This window comes from Diceros bicornis, chromosome 38 (assembly GCF_020826845.1).
Source record: "Diceros bicornis minor isolate mBicDic1 chromosome 38, mDicBic1.mat.cur, whole genome shotgun sequence".
NCBI lineage: Eukaryota > Metazoa > Chordata > Mammalia > Perissodactyla > Rhinocerotidae > Diceros > Diceros bicornis.
In genome coordinates this window covers 5,554,842-5,572,507 of record NC_080777.1, presented here as the reverse complement: position 1 = coordinate 5,572,507, position 17,666 = coordinate 5,554,842, and the positions used below count along the sequence as shown (strand labels likewise).

The window sequence follows — 17,666 nt, the reverse complement described above, 5'->3', positions numbered from 1 at the left end:
ACGACAACACCTATTCTATTTTGTTATGTGTGAAAGAGGTCAAGTGTGTATCGCGCTCCTCCTACATGCAGGACATCATGGCAAACACAGACAGAGTGTCTGAGTAAAAACCTCTATAATCCAGTGAGATGATAAAGTAAACACATTAAGACCTGTAAGAAAGGGGGCCTGTGATGAACCTTACAGCTGAGATTCAAAGGGCTTTGCAGCTAAAAGGAGGGTGTGGTAGTATCTGGATGGGGAGCCATCAGAGCTTTCATTCATTTCCTTAACAAGTGTGTATTGAGGGGCCATCTTCTGTTCCAAGGCTGTCCTAGGTGCTGGAGCTTCATGGGCGAGGTTGGAGGACAAGATTAGCACCTGCTGTCCCCAACCCCTCCCAAACAGAAATGCAGAGGTCCACACTTGCTTCTCTTCTCTAGTGATTATTAGAGAGGCATTCCAGTCCTGTCTGTTTTTCTTCCTAGTGCAAAAGGCATTCTGGGGGGAGCAGGAGACCCATAATGCGCTTATCCCCCTCAGTATTGCATTCTCCCAGATTGCAAAGCTAATTTCCTCCCAGTAGCTCATTAACATTCACAGCCAGCCAGCGTTTGCTCCCACTGCCATAGTCTCCTGATGAAATGCTGACTGCAAAGGTGAGAGCTACTGACATTGTTTGCCGTCTGGTTTCTTCCAGGATCTTTTTCCCCGGAAGCCACCCCGTGAGAGGCGTGCAGGTAATGAAGGTTGGCAAACTGCAGTTACATCAAGGCATGTTTCCCCAGGCGATGAAGAATCTGAGACTGGTGAGTATGCCAAGATGGCCTGGAGTTCTGCCGGGAATACTTTGTTCTGGCTGTTGCTAGGCCTCCTCCTTGGGATTTTTAGCAACTCTGCACACACACACACGTGTGCACGCACACACGTGCCCATAAATATTTAACAACCAGCTCTGAAAAAAAAAACTGATTTGCAATGTTTGCCGATTTCCGTGGTATAAACACACCCACCATAGCTGGTTTGAAACTATCAATGTAAATCAACCAGCTCACAAAAATCACGACAATTTAACAATCAACTCTCACGAACTGGTGCAGACTGGCCTCAGACCACCGCTGCACCTGTGCCCTGCCCCACAGTGAACAGGTCCCCCTTCTCCATGCCCCCTACCCACTGCCCACAGAACATAGTCCATCTCCCCTGCCTGTCAGGACAGCCCCTTGACCTTCTGTCTGCAGTCCACCTTTGCAGCCTCTGCACCCTCCAGCCTTCCCTCCCTCTCCACACAGCCAGTGTACGCTGAGCCACTCACCGTTGCTCAAGACACCCTGAACTGCTCACACTTAGGTCTTTACAAAGCTATTTCCTCTGCCTTAAATCCTCACCCCACCCCCTGGGCCTGGCCGAACTCGACTAATCCTTTAGGGCCCAGCTCGAATGTTGTTTTCTCCTGGTCCTCCTACAAGTCTGCTCACTCTGCCAGTGGAGCACTTATCATGTAGCAGTAGGAATACCTGACCCCTCCCCTCCCCCGAGGAGACTGTGAGGTCTTGGTGGTTATCTTTGTAACCAGCTCAGCGCTGTGCAAGGTACCTGGAATTTAGGAAGTGTTCACTGTTGGGGGAAGGAGGAGGGCGGGAAGAAGGTCAATACATAACTAGCCTTGTAGTTAGAGAAACTACATTAGAGAAACTAAATGGAACAACAGGGTCCCTGTTTGAATACCTTGTTAAAGAGTAACGTTTATTTTCACCCTCTCCATGAGTCTCCTCTGCCCCAGGGGCCCAGGGCCCTCTGCTGTCCTGGCCTTTCCACACCAGCAGGGCTCCCTCTCACCCAAACCTTGGCTTCCCAAAGGGGAGCTCACCTAGTCCAGCCGTTAGCGGGTTGTGTGGAGACCTGGTATGTGGAGTGTCATGGGGAGCATGTGACGCTTTAACAGGGTCCTCTGGACCACCATGCCTTGTCTGCAGAAGAGCTACAGTGGAGAGATCTGTGCCCTATATCAGGATCTCTCAGGGAGTGTTCAGGGGCTGGCTGGCCCCATAACATGGGCAGCTACCACATTTAGATGAGAAAAAACAAATGCCTGAGGGGCTGGCCCGGTGGTGCAAGCGGTTAAGCCTGCGCGCTCTGCTGTGGCGGCCCGGGGTTCGTCGGTTCGGATCCCGGGCGCGCACTGACAAGCACCGCTTGTCAAACCATGCTGTGGTGGCCTCCCATATAAAGTGGAGGAAGATGGGCATGGATGTTAGCCCAGGGCCAGTCTTCCCCAGCAAAAAGAGGAGGATTGGCGGATATTAGCTCAGGGCCGGTCTTCCTCACAAAAAAAAAAAAAACAAAGGCCTGAGTGCTTCTTAAAAATGAGATTCCCTGAAGCTAGTGTTTGTTGAATGCTAGTTGTGTTGCCTTTTCCTGATCTGTAATTGAAATAAGCCCATGGTCAACAGGCAGAACACTAGGATTCCTGAAGGCACACACTCTTCCTGTTCTTTTTACCTTGTCTGACATCTTTACCCAGACTGACGGAAGAACGCCTAGTGATCTCTTGCAGTCTCGGAAAACGTTCCTTTTCTGGTCTGGCTCCCAGTTGTCAGCCACTCAAACCAGTGGGGCAGAAAGTACGTATTGAGGGTCTACTGTGTGAAAGTTTTGACAGAAAGATGATGTGGAGGAGATTTCCCAAGTATCTGATGTACCCAACCCATTGTCACCTGCAAGTAGGTGTTTTATAAGTGATCAGCTTAATCCTTTATGCTTATATGGGACTGGGAAGTATTAATACTGCTCATACATATGTGATCTTATCAGGTCCTCATGACAGATGACAGCCATGTGAGGCCAGTAACCCAGGCGTTTGCACTCCCCTGTGAAAATTGAAGGCATTAAGGCTGGGAGACGTTCAAGAGCTTGTCTAAAGTTACACTGAGGCAGGGCCAGGTCTAGTTTGTTCAGTTTAATTCAACACATGTTGATTAAATGCTTCTATTAAATTGTAAGACCTAGTGTTGTCCTTACAATTTAGTGGAGGAGACAGACATGTGAACAAGTCATTAAATCCAGGCTGGAATCCAAGGCTCTGTCCTTTTCCTCTGGACTGGCCCAGGTCAATAGATGAGATTCTCTAGTGAGACTCAGTGTGAAGAAATCCCTCAGGTCTGCTGATTTCCTGGTGCCAACTCAGAGGAGAATGCGGGAGAGAAAGCAAGGGAGCCCTGGATCTCTTCTGTTCTTCAGCTGAGGCTTTGTTGTTGCCATTGCACGCAGAACTCTTGGAGGAGACATCTAAAACCCTCAGCTACAAAGACAAGCCTGAACGAACCCAGAGAGACATCTAGATGCGGATTCATGGGGTGAATGGGCTGGGCGGATGGTGCTGGCTGTCACCAGCGCCTCTCATGACGCTCTTACTGCCCTGGTACACTCCTTGTGCCCAGTTCCAGCCTGTCTTCCTCATGTCCTTCTTGTGACGTTACCTCATCTCCTCCAGTATCTTCCCTTGGAAATCGTATTAGTATCTTCTGCTCCTAGTACAAAAGATAAGCCCAAATATGGACCCTGATAGCTGTGAAATAGAAGATCTTGAAGCGGCATCAGAAAGTCTGCCATGAGGCCTGGGGTTAAGTCACGGCCTTACCCCCGGCTTCCTGTTTGGCTGAAGTCACTCAGTCTTTTGCCGGGTTCTGATTATACCAAAACACAAATGTGCACCTCCGGCAGTGTTGTGTAGTAGAAAGAGCACTCGGATTTAGAGTCGGCTAGGTTCAGGTCCCAATCCCACAATTTACTAGTGTTATGACTTGAAGTGAGTCTCTTAATCCCTCTGAATATAATTTTCTTATTTTTAAAATGAGAGTCATACCTATTCCATAGAGTTGTTTTGAGAAGTAAATGAGGTAGTGTTTTGCCAAGTTTCAAGCATTTTGGATTTTTATTGTTAGTGGAACCCTCGTGCTGATCACTCCCCCACTACCCGGTGTTTCCCCTGAATAATTATGTTATTTAACTGCTCTCCAGTAGTTCACATGGCTGTGTTCTGTTTTCCCAAGGTGAGTGGGAATTCTGCAAGGGACCCTGACTTACATACCTTTTGTGTCTCCTGGTGCCACCTACCATAGACACACATGCCCAAACACAGCAAGTTCTATCAAATACGTTCTTGAATGAATAGATTTTTTAATGAGCAGAGGACTTTAAAGGCTCACCATCCTGACCCTGTTCTTTTAGCTCTATATGGCTATACAGTTAGACCAGATCTGCTCACGACCTTTGCTGACCATTTCCTAGCAAAGGGACAGCCTGAACACGTCCATCTCTTTGCAGTCTCCTAGGACCGGCGAGTCTAGAAGTGGGTCAGTTTCATTCTGCAGAAGGCTGCCCTTCCTGAGCTTTCTCAGGGCTCAGGTAACCCAGAGAGGAGAAAGGAAAGATATATTCTGTGCCTTTTAAAACTGATGTTCTTTATAGACTGGCACCCCTACATATTCTTTCTGGTCTTAGAAACTTTGGAAATAATGGGATGAAATAGCTTGAATAAGGGTTCCACAGGCAGAGTTTGGAACAGAAATCAGAAAAGCTTCAGAAACAGAAATTTGTTACAGATTCAATTAGGCCCCAGCCTCCCCCAGGAAAGGAATCCGCTTAGCCCAGCTCTGATTTGGTTTGGGCTTCCATCTCCACTGGGCTCAGCTGAAATTCTTGTGATTGCTGACACAGGACAGCCCTGGGGTCCCTTCACAGTGCTTCCTTCCTGCTTTCTCCTGTCTCTAATCGACTTTCATTTCTTTCCATTTATTTCTTGGAAGAATTTTGTTAGCCACTAGTTTGACTTCTTGGACCTCACAAGCAGCCATCCTCATCTGGGCTGTCTTATCAGTGAGCCTGTTTCTTTTCTGTGAGCTCTGCATGCTGCTGCTCCCTCATCCTGGGCCAGACTAGCTGCTTTGTGAATAGTGCTTTGTTAGCTGAAGTCAGGTTGGGGAAAGCCAGACTTCGCCCTCAATAACCATTTTTTATTCAGATGTAAATTTCTTATATTACACTGTAATATTTTTTCCCTTCTCGTTCATTTTGTTGAAGCATTTTACATTTTGAGGATCTTTTTATCTTTTCCTGGACCTGAGCAGGAAGCACAGGCCACAAGTCCTGGCCATTGCTCCTCTCATTCCTGCACAGCTATTAGCTACTCCAGCACATCCAGGGAAAGCTCAAAGCACAGCCACGCTGGTCTCTATCTACTCCAGCCTACGTGCTGATTTCCAGCCCCCCAAATGGCTGATTTAGAGCATGCAATTCTATTGTTGCCATTTCTTAATCTGCTACAGTGATTCTTACCCTCTTTGGTCGTGTTATTGTTTAGGAATCTGATGAGAACCACTGACTCACCAGAGAAAAATGTAGATACACGCAACATTTTGTAGATTTGGTGAGGAGGGGGGTTTCAGGGACCCCCCCGGAGCCCCTCCGTGGACTCTCAGAGTGCCCACAGCCTCTAGGTTAAAAAACTCTCCTCTAAATGTGTAACATCACACTTTTAACGTGTGAGCAGAGTGGGGGAGGACAAGAGGGCATGCGGAGACGATGCGCATAATTCTCAGTAATGCCTTCAGAATTGTTGGAAGTCCCTGGCTGTGATAAAAATTTATGAAGGACCCCTAAATAGAAAATATTAGTTTTAAAAGTATGTTTCTGAACCAAAAAAGGAGAAGATAAGTAAGAGAATGGTCAGTAAAATGAAAGCATAGTGATTAAGTCATATTAAAGGAAACAAGCAGAAATTTACCTACCAGAAAGTGAAAGCCCAGTAGTAACAAGGAGCCAAGTGAGGAACCTGGGCTTATACCTCTGCCTGGCAGTAACAAAGTCTCATCCCCCCTTCTCCTGCTGGAGCAATGTCAGAGAAAGCCAGCTAAAACAGAAGGCTTAAATAAAATTCAGAATCTCAACAGAATACTCAAAATGCCCAGGTTTCTATTGAAAATCATTTGTCATACCAAGAACCAGGAAAATCTCACTCTTAAAGAAAAAAAGACAATCAATAGATGCCAACTCCAAGATAACAGAGATGTTAGAATGTTATGACAAAGATTTTAAAGCAGACATCATAAAAATGTTTCAACGAGCATTTACAAACACCCTCAAAAAATGGAAAGATAGAAAGTCTCAGCAAAGAAATAAAAGAGATAAAGAAGAAGCAAATAGAGCTGATAAATTCAGTTACGGAAGTAGAGAGACTTCAGCTTAGCGACAAGATGGAGTGGATGGAGAACTGAATTAGTGAACTTAAAGACAGAGCAACAGAAGCTACCCAATCTGAAAAACAGAGAGAAATATGACTGAAAAAAGGTAAAACTGAACAGAGCCTCAGGGACCTCTGGGACCAATAACAAAAGATCTAACATTGGAGTCCCAGAGGGAGAAAAGAAAGAGTGTGGGACAGACAAAGTACTTGAAGAAATGATGATGGAGGCATCCAAATTGGAAAGGAAGATGTAAAATTATCTCTGTTCACAGATGACATGATGTTATATGTGGAAAACCCAAAATATTCCACAAAAGAACTGTAAAAACTAGTAAATTCAGCAAAGTAGCAGAATATAAAATTAACATACAAAAGTCAGTTGTGTTTCTATATACTGTCAGTGAATAATCCAAAAAGGAAATTAAGAAAACAGTTCCATTTACTATAGCATCTAACAGAATAAAATACTTAGAAAGTAACTTAACCAAAGAGGTGAAAGACTTATACACCAACAACTATGAAACGTTGCTGAAAAAAATTAAAGACAAAACAGAAAAACATCCCATGTTCATGACTGGAAAACTTAATGTTGTTAAGATGTCAGTACTCCCCAAGGCAATCTACACATTCAGTGCAGTCTCTATCAAAGTCCCAAGGATGTTTTTTTCAAAAATAGAAAAAAATCCATCCTTAAATTCATATGAAACCTGAAGGGACCCCACTAGCCATAACAATCTTGAAAAAGCAGAAAAAAGTTGGAGGGCGCACACTTCTGATTTCAAAATTCACTACAAAGCTACAGTAATCAAAACAGTGTGATACTGGCATAAAGACATCCGTATAGACCAATGGAATCGAATAGAGAGCCCAGAAGTAAATTCTCACATATATGGTCAAATGATTTTTGACAAGGGTACCAAGACCAGTCAATGGAAAAGGACAGTCTCTTCAACAAATAGTGTTGGGAAAACTGGATATCCACATGCAAGAGAATGAAGTTGGACCCTTACCTAACACTGTATAAAAAAAGTAACTCATGGATTAAAGTCCTAAATATAAGAGCTAAAACTATAAAACTCTTAAAACATAAAGGAAAAACTTCATGACATTGGATTTGGCAGTGATTTTTGGATATGACACCAAAGATGCAGGCAACAAAAGAAAAAATAGACAAATTGGACTTCATCAAAATTAAAAACTTTTATGCATCGAAAGATACTATGAACAGAGTAAAAAGGCAACCCACAGAATGGAAAAATATTTGTAAATCACATATCTGGTAAAAGATTAATATCTAGGATATATAGAGAACTAAAACTCAACAGCAACAAAAAACCCCAATTCTAAAATGGGCAAAGGACTTGAATAGACATTTCTCCAAAGAAGACTTACAAATGGCCAAAAAGTACATAAAAAGATGCTTAACATCACTAATCATTGGGGAAATACAAATCAAAACTACAATAGATACACTTCTTACCCATTAGAATGGTTATTATCTAAAAACCAGAAAACAAATGTTGGTGGGGATGTGGAGAAATCAGAACCCTTGTGCATTGCTGATAGGAATGTAAAATGGTGCAGATACTGTGGAAAAAATAGTATGGCAGTTCCTCAAAAAAATGAAACATAGAATTACCGTTTGATCCAGCAATTCCACTTCTGAGTATATATATAAAAGCATTGAAAGCAGAGACTTGACAGATATTTGTACACCAAAGTTCTTAGCAGCATTATTCACAATAGTCAAAAGGTGGAAACAAATGTCCATGGACGGATGAGTGTATATATATATTACCACAATAAAACGTTTTTTAAGAAAATAAATAATGGTGGGAAACTCCCCAGACTTGGCAAAAATATAAATACCTGCGGATTCAAGAAGCTAACTGAATCCCAAACAGGAAAAATCCAAAGAAGAACAATTTGAATTACAGTGGTTTTCTCATCGGAAACCATGGAGGCCAGACGAAAGTGGTGCAACATTTTTCAAGGACTGAAAGAAAAGAATTGTTAACCCAAAAATCTATATTCAGCAAAAATATCATTCAAGAATAAAGGGGAAATCAAGACATTCTCAGATGAAGGAAAACTAAGAGAACTTGTCATCAACAGACCTATTCTAAAAGGATGGCTAAAGGAATTCTCTAAACAGGAAGGAAATGATAAAAGAAGGAATCTTGGAATATCAGGAATGAAGAAAGAACTTGGTAAACAAAAATACAGGTAAGAAAAACAGCCTTTCCTTCTTCTCTTGAGTTTTCTAGATTATATTTGATAGTTTAAGCAAAAATTATAACGCTGATGTGGTTCTAAATGTTTATAGTGGAAATATTTAGGACAATTATATTCCAAATAGGGGAGGGTGAAAGACATAAAAGGAGGTAAGTTTTCTTGAACTGATGAAATGACTACACCAGTAGAGTGAGATAAGTTATGTATACATAATGTAAGATCCAGAGCAACCACTGAAGAAGCTATACAAAAGGATACACTCAAAAGCACTATGGAGTGGAATTCTAAAAAAAACATGTAAGTAACTCACAGGAAATGCACGAAAAAGAAAATAGAAACAAAAACCCCAGAATAAACAGAAAATAAAAAATAAAATGGCAAACTAAATCCTAATATATTAATAACTACATTAATTATGTAAATAGTTTATGCAAAAAATGTAAATTATCTAAATACACCAATTAAATGGCAGACATTAGTAGAATGGATTTTTTTTTAATGCCCAACTCTATGCTGTCTATAAGAAATTCACTTTAAATATGATGATATAGGCAGGTTGAAAGTAAAAGGATGGAAAAAGATATATCATGAAAACATGATTAATCAAAAGAAAGCTGGAGTGACTATATTAATGTCAGGTAAAGTAGACTTCCCAGCAAAGAAAATTATATTAGAGAGGGACATTATATAATGGAAAAAAAGGTCAATTTACCAAGAATACATAGCAATCCTAAATGTATATGCACCAAACAACCCAGTTGCAAAATGTGGGAAACAAAAATTGATAGAACTGAGAGGAGAAATAGACAATAGACTTGTACTGGATACAAGTATAGCTGGGGACATCTGCACGCCTCTGTCAACAACTGACAGAACAGCTAGACAGAAGATCAGCAAGGATACAGAAGAATTTAACAACACCATCCACCAACAGGATCTAATTGGCATTCATAAAACACTCCACCCAAAAGCAGCAAATACACATTCTTTTCAAGCACCCACAGAACACACACCAAGACAGAGCATATTCTGAGCCATAAAACAAGTCTCAGTAAATGTGAAAGGATTCAAGTCATCCAAAGTAAATTCTCTGACCACAGTGGAGTTGAATTAGAACTCAATCACACAATATTTGGAAATGGAACCAAATCCACACCTCGTAGCTCTGTGTCTGGGACTTGGTTTGCCCCTAGAATGTATCTAGTCCAATCTCCTCGTTATTCAAGTGAGGAAACTGGGGCTCCAGGAGTAGACAGGACTTCTTAAGGTCCCTCAGGTGCTCAATAAACATTCATTGGGTTGATTGATTAGTTAAACATAGCAACACAGCAGCAACTCTTTTTCTGGAATATCTACTACCACTGGATGGCACAGCCCTGAGCTCACCACATCTGTAAGCCCTCCTTAGGTCCCCCTGGGCTGAGCTGGTCCCTCCCTCCTCTGCATACCCCAGCACCTTACATCTCCCTTTATCACATACTGTCCTGTTATAATTCTGTCTCCTGGCTGTGCCAGAGCTCTTCCCAGGGCAAGGGCCAAGCCTTACTCATTATAACTGCTTAGACAATATTTAGTGAATGAATGGATAGATGTTTCCTGTAAGGAAATTTTGCCTCCCAGGAGGACAGGTTCTCTCAGCGAATCCTACACTCTGAGTTATTCAAGGTGTAGAGCAGAGCAGAGTCAGCAGGGGCGTTGCTGAGCTCAGGCATCTCATCAAAGGCTTTGGAATTTTCTGCTGCCCATTTTACAATGGCTTCTGAGCCATTTACAGGCTTCTGGGGCTCTGGAGCTGCTGAATGTGTAAGTCTTGCTTCTTACATTTCCCCCTTTGGATGCCCCAGTCCCCGCCCCCACCACCAACTCTACTTTCCCCCTGAGATGAGTAGAATAAGAAAACTTGCTTGCATTTTTCCCTCTGTGATCTGATTCCAGAGTTCTTTCCATGCATACAATTCTTTTCCCTCTGATTTCATATCCATATTTAAATCATGCTTGGGGAAGTCATTTGTTGGATTCCCTCAGGCTCACAGTAGAGAGTATGTGAGATCCTTGATAAGCTTAATATATTTGTATTAAAAATTAATAAGAAAGCCGTATTGTTTGCAACTTTAAATCATAATTTGATTTAATTCATTTTCTTTAATATATGACCACAATTCTAAAATTACTTAACAAAAAAAAAGATGTGATGAGATTGAAATCAGTTCTGGGGACCCTATCTTTATTCCTGAGTGAACCATGCCTGTCATGTAGCAGACGATCTGTGCTGCCATTTCTCCTGTGACATTTAGAGTCAGTACACAGACGCAGCAGCCCTCTTGGAGCCTTCAAATGAGTCCTCTGTGAAAGATTATGCGCAGGCTCTTTTTAAATGCTACCATTAAAAAAATAAAATTTGATGGAAAGAGATAAGCTTTGCCCAGCACAAGCCGGCTCTGATTTTATATTTCCTTAATCTGTTTTATATACTGCTGCAAGAAATTAAACCAAAATTGCCCTTTCTGATGTGCGCGTGTGTGGCAGTTAGAACGGGCTGAGGGAAGGGAGACATAGAGCTATGGGAAACAGTTGCTCTGGTTTGTCAGAGATTTATTGTAAATCTATTTTTTGGGGAAAAAAGCCCTCCTCAACTTCCCACTGGGCTGAAGGGCTGTGGACACCGTGGAGAGCCAGCCTGTGCCCGCGGCCACACAGGGCTCTCTTCTTACGTACTGAGAACTGTTGCCCGATTCACCTGCAGGCCCAGGTGACGTCCAGGATGCAGACCAGCTGTCCTCCATCACCAGGTGTGAGTTTTAGCCTCCTGACGTTCCCAACGTAACACGTCACTCACGTACACACAGAAGATAGTCGCCGACACTGTTTGCACGTTACTGAATTCCACTTCTTTCTACTTTTGTCGCTCTCCTTTTCTCTTCTACCTCGCCCGTCGCCTAAAGGAAATTACATGTTTACTTATTAATCACATCTATATTTAGTTTTACCTTCCAGACAAATGATGTGGATTTTTTTTTCCGTCTCTTCAAATTGGTCCTCTGTCCCCAGCTATATGCACTGCCTCCCTGCTTCTAGCCACCCCTGTGGCTAAGATCCTCTCATTTTAGTGCCTCAAATCCTAAATACACACACCCAGGGGTTGCCCCCTGCCTCTCCTTTGCTTCTAGTACTGCATTCGCCACCAAATAAGAGAACACAGAACACCACCAACAGCATTTGACTAGGAAGACCTGTGACCTCTCAGGTGTCTCAGAAGCCACGTCTAGGTCTAGGAGACCCTCTGATCCGTCCCCTTGGTCACTGCAGACTGTTTGCAGGTGGAGGCTGCACAGTGTGGTAGGAGAATGAATGCTGGGTTGAGTCCTGAGAGCAAGATGCTCACCGTAGGCCCACCTCTCAGGCCGTAACATGAGGACGTTGGACCACATGGTCTTCATGGCCCTTCCATAAGGAAGCAGGCTGGGAGGTGTGGAAGTGGGGCCTGGGAAGGCCGGGCAGCTTCCCCTTCCTGGCTGTGGCTCAGCAATTCCATAATGGCTGCAAGGCCGGAAGCCACCTGCTGATGCTCAGGCGCCTGCCCTGCTGTGGGACGAGCAGCTCTATCCCTTTAATGAACAGGAAGAGTCTGGATCAGCCACAATTAACTTTGGCTCTTGAGGAGCAGACCTTCTTCTTAAAGCTGGAATTGCAGAGAAAGTGAAAGACAGAGAGGAAGAAAGATTGGAGCCTGTAATATGTTGGAAAACATGCAGATCGACCTTTCCTTGTCAGAGTGATACGAAGATGACTTTGTCATTTAGCCTCTGAGTCAAATCACTGAGAATCACAGAACATTCTCCAGGTGAGAAACTTGGAGAAATACGAAAGAGGGGCAAAAAGAAGCTGGTTCTCCTGAGAAACAAGGCCAGGCCCTCACCCAGCAGAGGACATCGTGAGGGGCAGGGAGAGAGGTGAGCCCTCGCAGGTTGGGTCTGGCCTTTCTCTAGACTGCCCATCAGTGGGGCAGAGTGGAGGGTTATTTCCCTTTCTGCAAAGAGCTTCTCAGGCTGTGCTTCTGGCCCCTTCATCTTCCTTTGCCAGATCACAAGTACATCTGGCCCTCTGTTGAGTAGAAGGAAAGAGAACATCTAAGACAGCTTTCAAGTAAGAATTTCTCGTGAAGGACTTGAAGCATCTCTCTGATCCGAGAAATGCCCTCTCTTTACACTTGTGCCCTCATGCAGGTCTCTGCCTCAGACCTTAAGATGCCCAGAACAATGGAGGACCTGGGGCAGGGGTGGAGGGTGGGGGGCAGAGAGAATAAAACATGAGGCATTTGTTCCCCGAATGGCAGCAAACATTTGTTTTTGATCTTCTGCCCTGAGGGATCTCACAGAGCTTGGCTGCATGCGAGGTGGGGCCTGCTCCCAACTCCTCTACCCCACTCCCCAGGATTTGCTTGCAGATACTGTACACCCACAGGGCAGACCCACTCAAGTTAATTAGAACCAAATCCCCACTGCCCAGAAGCTCGTCGCAGCACTTTCTGGGTTTTCCAGCCGGGATGTCACCTGGTGATGGGCTTGCCTGTCAATACAGGGTGACAGCCAGGCTCCTGAGCAGAGCTCTTCCAAACTGGGAGACCAGGGCCTGAGGCTGTGGGCCTTTCTTTCCCTTTCTCTTTTCTCTCTCTCTCTCTCTCTCTCTCTCTCTCAGCAGCTAAATCCAGACCGCCTCTCTCTGCCTGTTTCCCTTTATTCCAGCCTAAAGGGAACATTTGTAAAGAGGCAAAAAAAGAAGCCAAAACCGCAGGCCGAAAGCACTCCTAGACCTGAACACTTTGCTTCTCTGGGCTCAGCTTTCCTGCTCTGTGGGATGAAGGGGTCTGACTACGTGACCACCAAGTTGTTTCCCAGCTCTAAAGTCTCCATGGTTTTAAAGATGTTCACCCCCAGGAATCCCACCTCTAGGAATTTATCAGCAAAGGCAAAAAAAGTCATATGCTTTAAGATCTACATCATATCATAATAAAAAATTAAAAGTGATCTAAATTTCCAAGAGTAGCTTAGTGAATGATGGTCTGTGAACATGACGGAATTAATTGTGTGCAACCCTTAAAATGGTAATTATGCTGGCTATAAATTAACATTGAAGAATAAATAGTTGCTATTATTTGTTGAGAGCTTACTATATCAATTGTTCTCAACCCTGAGGGCACGTTAGAATCTCCTGAGCCCAGGCCTCGCCCCCGAGAGAGCAGGTTTCAGTTGATCACGTGTGGGGTCTGGACATTGGTGTCTCTTTTGAAGCTCCCCGGTTGATACTACTGTGCAGCCAAGGCTCAGGGTCTCGGTAGTGCATACGAGGTACTTTTCTAGGTGCTTAACAACCACCAGAGTGATGTCTTTACACATCTCCTGAAGGTACATTCCAATTAAATACAGTGGGTCTAGTGCCCCTCCCTTCCCACTAGCTTCCCATTTGGGCAGTGCAGGGTGAGACTGTTTATTTCTAATTTATTGTTGCAAAAATATTTTTGAGGGTATTCTGGTTATTTATTGCTCTAGGACAAACCATCCCAAAACTTAGCAGAGTAAAACAACCACTATTTTATTATGCTCCCAGATTATTTGGGTCAGGAATTCTAACAGATCATAACTGGAGTGGCTTGCCTCTTTGCCACCATATCTGGGGTTTCAGCTGGGAAGACTGGCAGCTGGCTGCCTTCTGACTGGTGGCTGGAATCATCTGGAGGCTTTTTATGCGCATGTCGGCATCTAGGCTAGGATGACCTGAAAGATAGGCTCAGCCAGGACTGTCACCAGAGCACCTACACTTGGCCTCCCCATGTGGTTTGTGCTTCCTCACAGCATGGAAGCTCATGGTTCCAGGAGCAAGCATACTAGTGACCAAGGCGAAGGCTGCGTGGCCTTTTTGACCTAGCCTTGGAAGTCAACAGCATTACTTCCATTATACTCTAGTATTGAAGTGGTCACAAGCCCACCGGACTTCAGAAATATTTCAGACATGGAATTGATGGGCTGAACATGGCGAGTAAAGAAAGGAACTGTCACAATGCTGACGTTGTGTCATATGACATGAAAAGAGTATAAAAAATTATTTGTACATCATAATCACAGTGTATAAAGATGAGAATTGAATGCAGCATGCAAAAGTGAAAATTTACTTTAAGGTGGTAGCAGCATGGTAGTACATCTTTAATATTATCTAATCATTTTGGTAACTCGTCTTAAACCTCTGTAACTGCCTGCCAAACCTATGCACTAACAGTCTCTGAAGATCATTTTTGGATACCAGGCCCCAGCATGACTTGATTAGTGAGTCTGCTTTCCACACACTACGTTAAAAAATGACCTTGTCCGTTCGCACTCTGGCTTGGAGAACCACAGTGCTGCTCACACTGTAGACCTGCGGGGTTCTCCGGGTCCCTAATATCACAGGAGAAGAGGAGGAGCAGGCACGGCCCCGCCCACTTTGGTATCTAATCTGTCTTTCTTTCCCCTTTAGGCTTTTGATATTATGAGAGTGACACACGGCAGAGAGCACAGCCTGATTGAAGATTTGATTCTACTCTTAGAAGAATGCGACGCCAACATCAGAGCATCCTAAGGGAACCCCGTCATAGGGAAAGATGGCTCACACCTTTGTTGAATGCCTTACTGAGGTCACACACTCTGTACTGTTTGCGGTGTGAACCTCCCCTATTGGAAATGCTGTTCTGTGTTTATGTAGGTAAATAAAGACAGACATATGGTTTGCAAACCACAAGGATCATTAGTTTTAGAGAAGCACGATTATAATAAACATAAAAATTTGGTTGAAAATGCCCTCTGGCAATTGTTTTCCTTGCTTACTCATTGGTAATTTTAATGTTTAAGATCTCAACATAAAAGAAGAAAATCCTGTTAAAACATGACAGGATAGGTGTAACTTTCTGCTTAGATTATGTAGAGATAACTAAATAAAAAATCAATGTTTTCACATTTGCTCCCAAACAAATAGTTCAAGTCCATTTTGGTAAGAAGCAAAATTTTCAGGTGTTGTCTTTACTATTTGTGGCAAATGATACGTGTCTCCGTTATTCACTTCCAAATACATCTCAAACACAAGAAGTTTTATCCTCAGTCCTAGAAAGAAGTCATTTTAGGTGTTATTAGAAACGGATAGGAAGTCTTAATGCTAAAAAAGAAAATGTTTTTTCACATGCCTCACAGCTCTTTGTGTAACTCTCTCATTCTGAGCATTTTATAACCTTTTGTGTACGTCATGCCTTTTTTTCTTGACATTTTTTTCTGTAATCCCTATGTCTGTGGTAAGACCATGTGAGATGCATAGCGCGAAGCTCCATTATCCTGCAGGAGGCAGGGGTCTAGCATCTCAGCTCAAATCAGGCTGGCTTTCATTTCTTTTTCCTCTCTATTATTTCCCAATTCTATGGCCTGCTTTTCCCTCTTTCTACGTTGGACAAATACAGAAAACCTTTTCTTTTCCTCCACCAAAAAACAGGTAAATTCTTTTATGGTTCGGTGATCCTGTGAGCGTTCAGTCCCTCCTGCTTAGAGGAGACTCTGGCGGTAACTGACGCCCCTGGATTCCTGCAGCTGAAGGGATTCTTAGCCTCCCGTCGTCATCCGCACCTTTTTTTACAAGCCAGGAAAAGAAATACAGGGAGTGATGGCGGAAGCCAGAGCAGCAACTCCCTTCCCTCAGTCCTGTTCCGGAGGCTCCCCTACCCTCACAGGGAGGGGCAGGTCTTCCGGCCACATGGCCGCACTGCGGCAGCAGGCCTGTCAGGATGACACATGGACGTCTGATGGAGCCAGAAGGAACCAGCCTCCTTTTGCAGCGGAGAAAGCTGACGACTAGAAACTGGAGTCTACTGGCTGCACACCTAGTGATCACTTAATCGCTGAAACGTGCACGAGAGCCCACAAGCTGATGAGTTCTGCAGCCTTTTTCATCAGCCTGCTTCTGCTCGAGCTACTATCTGTCAAGTATCAAGCACATCTCTAAAGCACACAGTTTCTCTGATAACCACAGTAGCACAACAAGGTGGGTCTTTTGAGGCCCATTTTATAAGTAAGGAAACTGAGGCCTGGAGTCAAGTGCCCTCATGATTTACTCAGTGACCTTGAGAAAGTGGCTTAATTTCAGTCTCTTTGAGAGACCAGTTCCACCCAATTCAACAAATGTATATTGAATGGTTACTGTGTTTCTAGGAAAAGGGGATACAAAGACTGAATAAGATATGCCCCTTGTCCTCAAAATGCACACTGTCTGGTATAATATTTGCATCGGTTAGCTTTTACTGCATAACAAACTACCCCAAAATACTACTGATTTTGTTCATGCTTCTGCACGTCAGCAGTTTGGGCTGGACAGTTCTGGTTTGGCCCAGGCTTGGCTGATCTCAGCTGGGCACACTCATTGTCTGCAGTTGCTAGTGGGTCCCTTCGGGAAGTGAGAGTGACTGGGCCATGTAACTCACTAGATTAGTCCAGCCTTGTCCACATGGCAGTAGGGTTCTAGGAACAGGAAGAAGGCAAGCTTCAATGAGCAAGCACTTTTCAAGTCTGTTTGTGTCACGTTTGCCAGTATCCCATGGGCCAAAGCCAGTCTCAAGGCCAGCGCAGAATCAGGGCTGGATACAGGCTCCTCTTCCCAATCAGAGGAGCTACAAAGTCACATTGCAAGGGCTTGGGTGTGTGGAGGGGAAGAAATTGTGACCATGCATGCAATCCACCATAGCAGTCCGTAAGCTATTTTGGTGTTACAGAACATTCAGTGAATTTGATGAAATCCATAGACCTTCTTCCTAAAAAAACATATACATATGAACAATTTACTTTTAGGATCAGGGATTCCTGAACTTGCTACTGCCCATAAATGGAGTCCCTGGAGTCCGTCATCTAATGAAAAATAGACTTGCTACCTTTCAAAAACACTGGTGGGAATCGTATTGGTTTCTCATTTTAAATTCATTAGGGGAAAAAAAAAGTCCTAACAGAAGGTGGGGGTTGTAACTTACGTGCCAAACGAGCAGAATTCACTGATAGAACCTGTGTTTGCCAATTTTCTGAATGAAATTTGTCAGTCAGTGATGATCCTGGATTAAGAGATTTGCCCTCTCGCCTCCTAGAGAAAGCATGATGGGCTTTTAAATCCCTCTCAGCCCGCTTCCTGTTTTCTGAGAAAAGGACCTTTAAGA

At 43.7% G+C, this 17,666-nt stretch overlaps 1 protein-coding gene across 2 annotated transcripts in view; it reads left to right on the top strand.

Annotated features, from left to right (window-relative positions):
• The window catches only part of SMYD3 (SET and MYND domain containing 3), a 670,522-nt gene extending 655,209 nt beyond the window's left edge, over nt 1-15,313 (top strand). The window contains exons 12-13 of one of the 2 annotated variants that reach the window (XM_058533571.1): nt 680-788; nt 14,966-15,313. In XM_058533571.1, coding sequence (XP_058389554.1) covers nt 680-788; nt 14,966-15,067 — 211 coding nt within the window. In that variant the 3' untranslated portion in view covers nt 15,068-15,313. The remainder of the gene's footprint in view (nt 1-679; nt 789-14,965) is intronic. The other variant, XM_058533572.1, reaches the window with a different exon arrangement.
• Nucleotides 15,314-17,666: the final 2,353 nt, after the last annotated feature.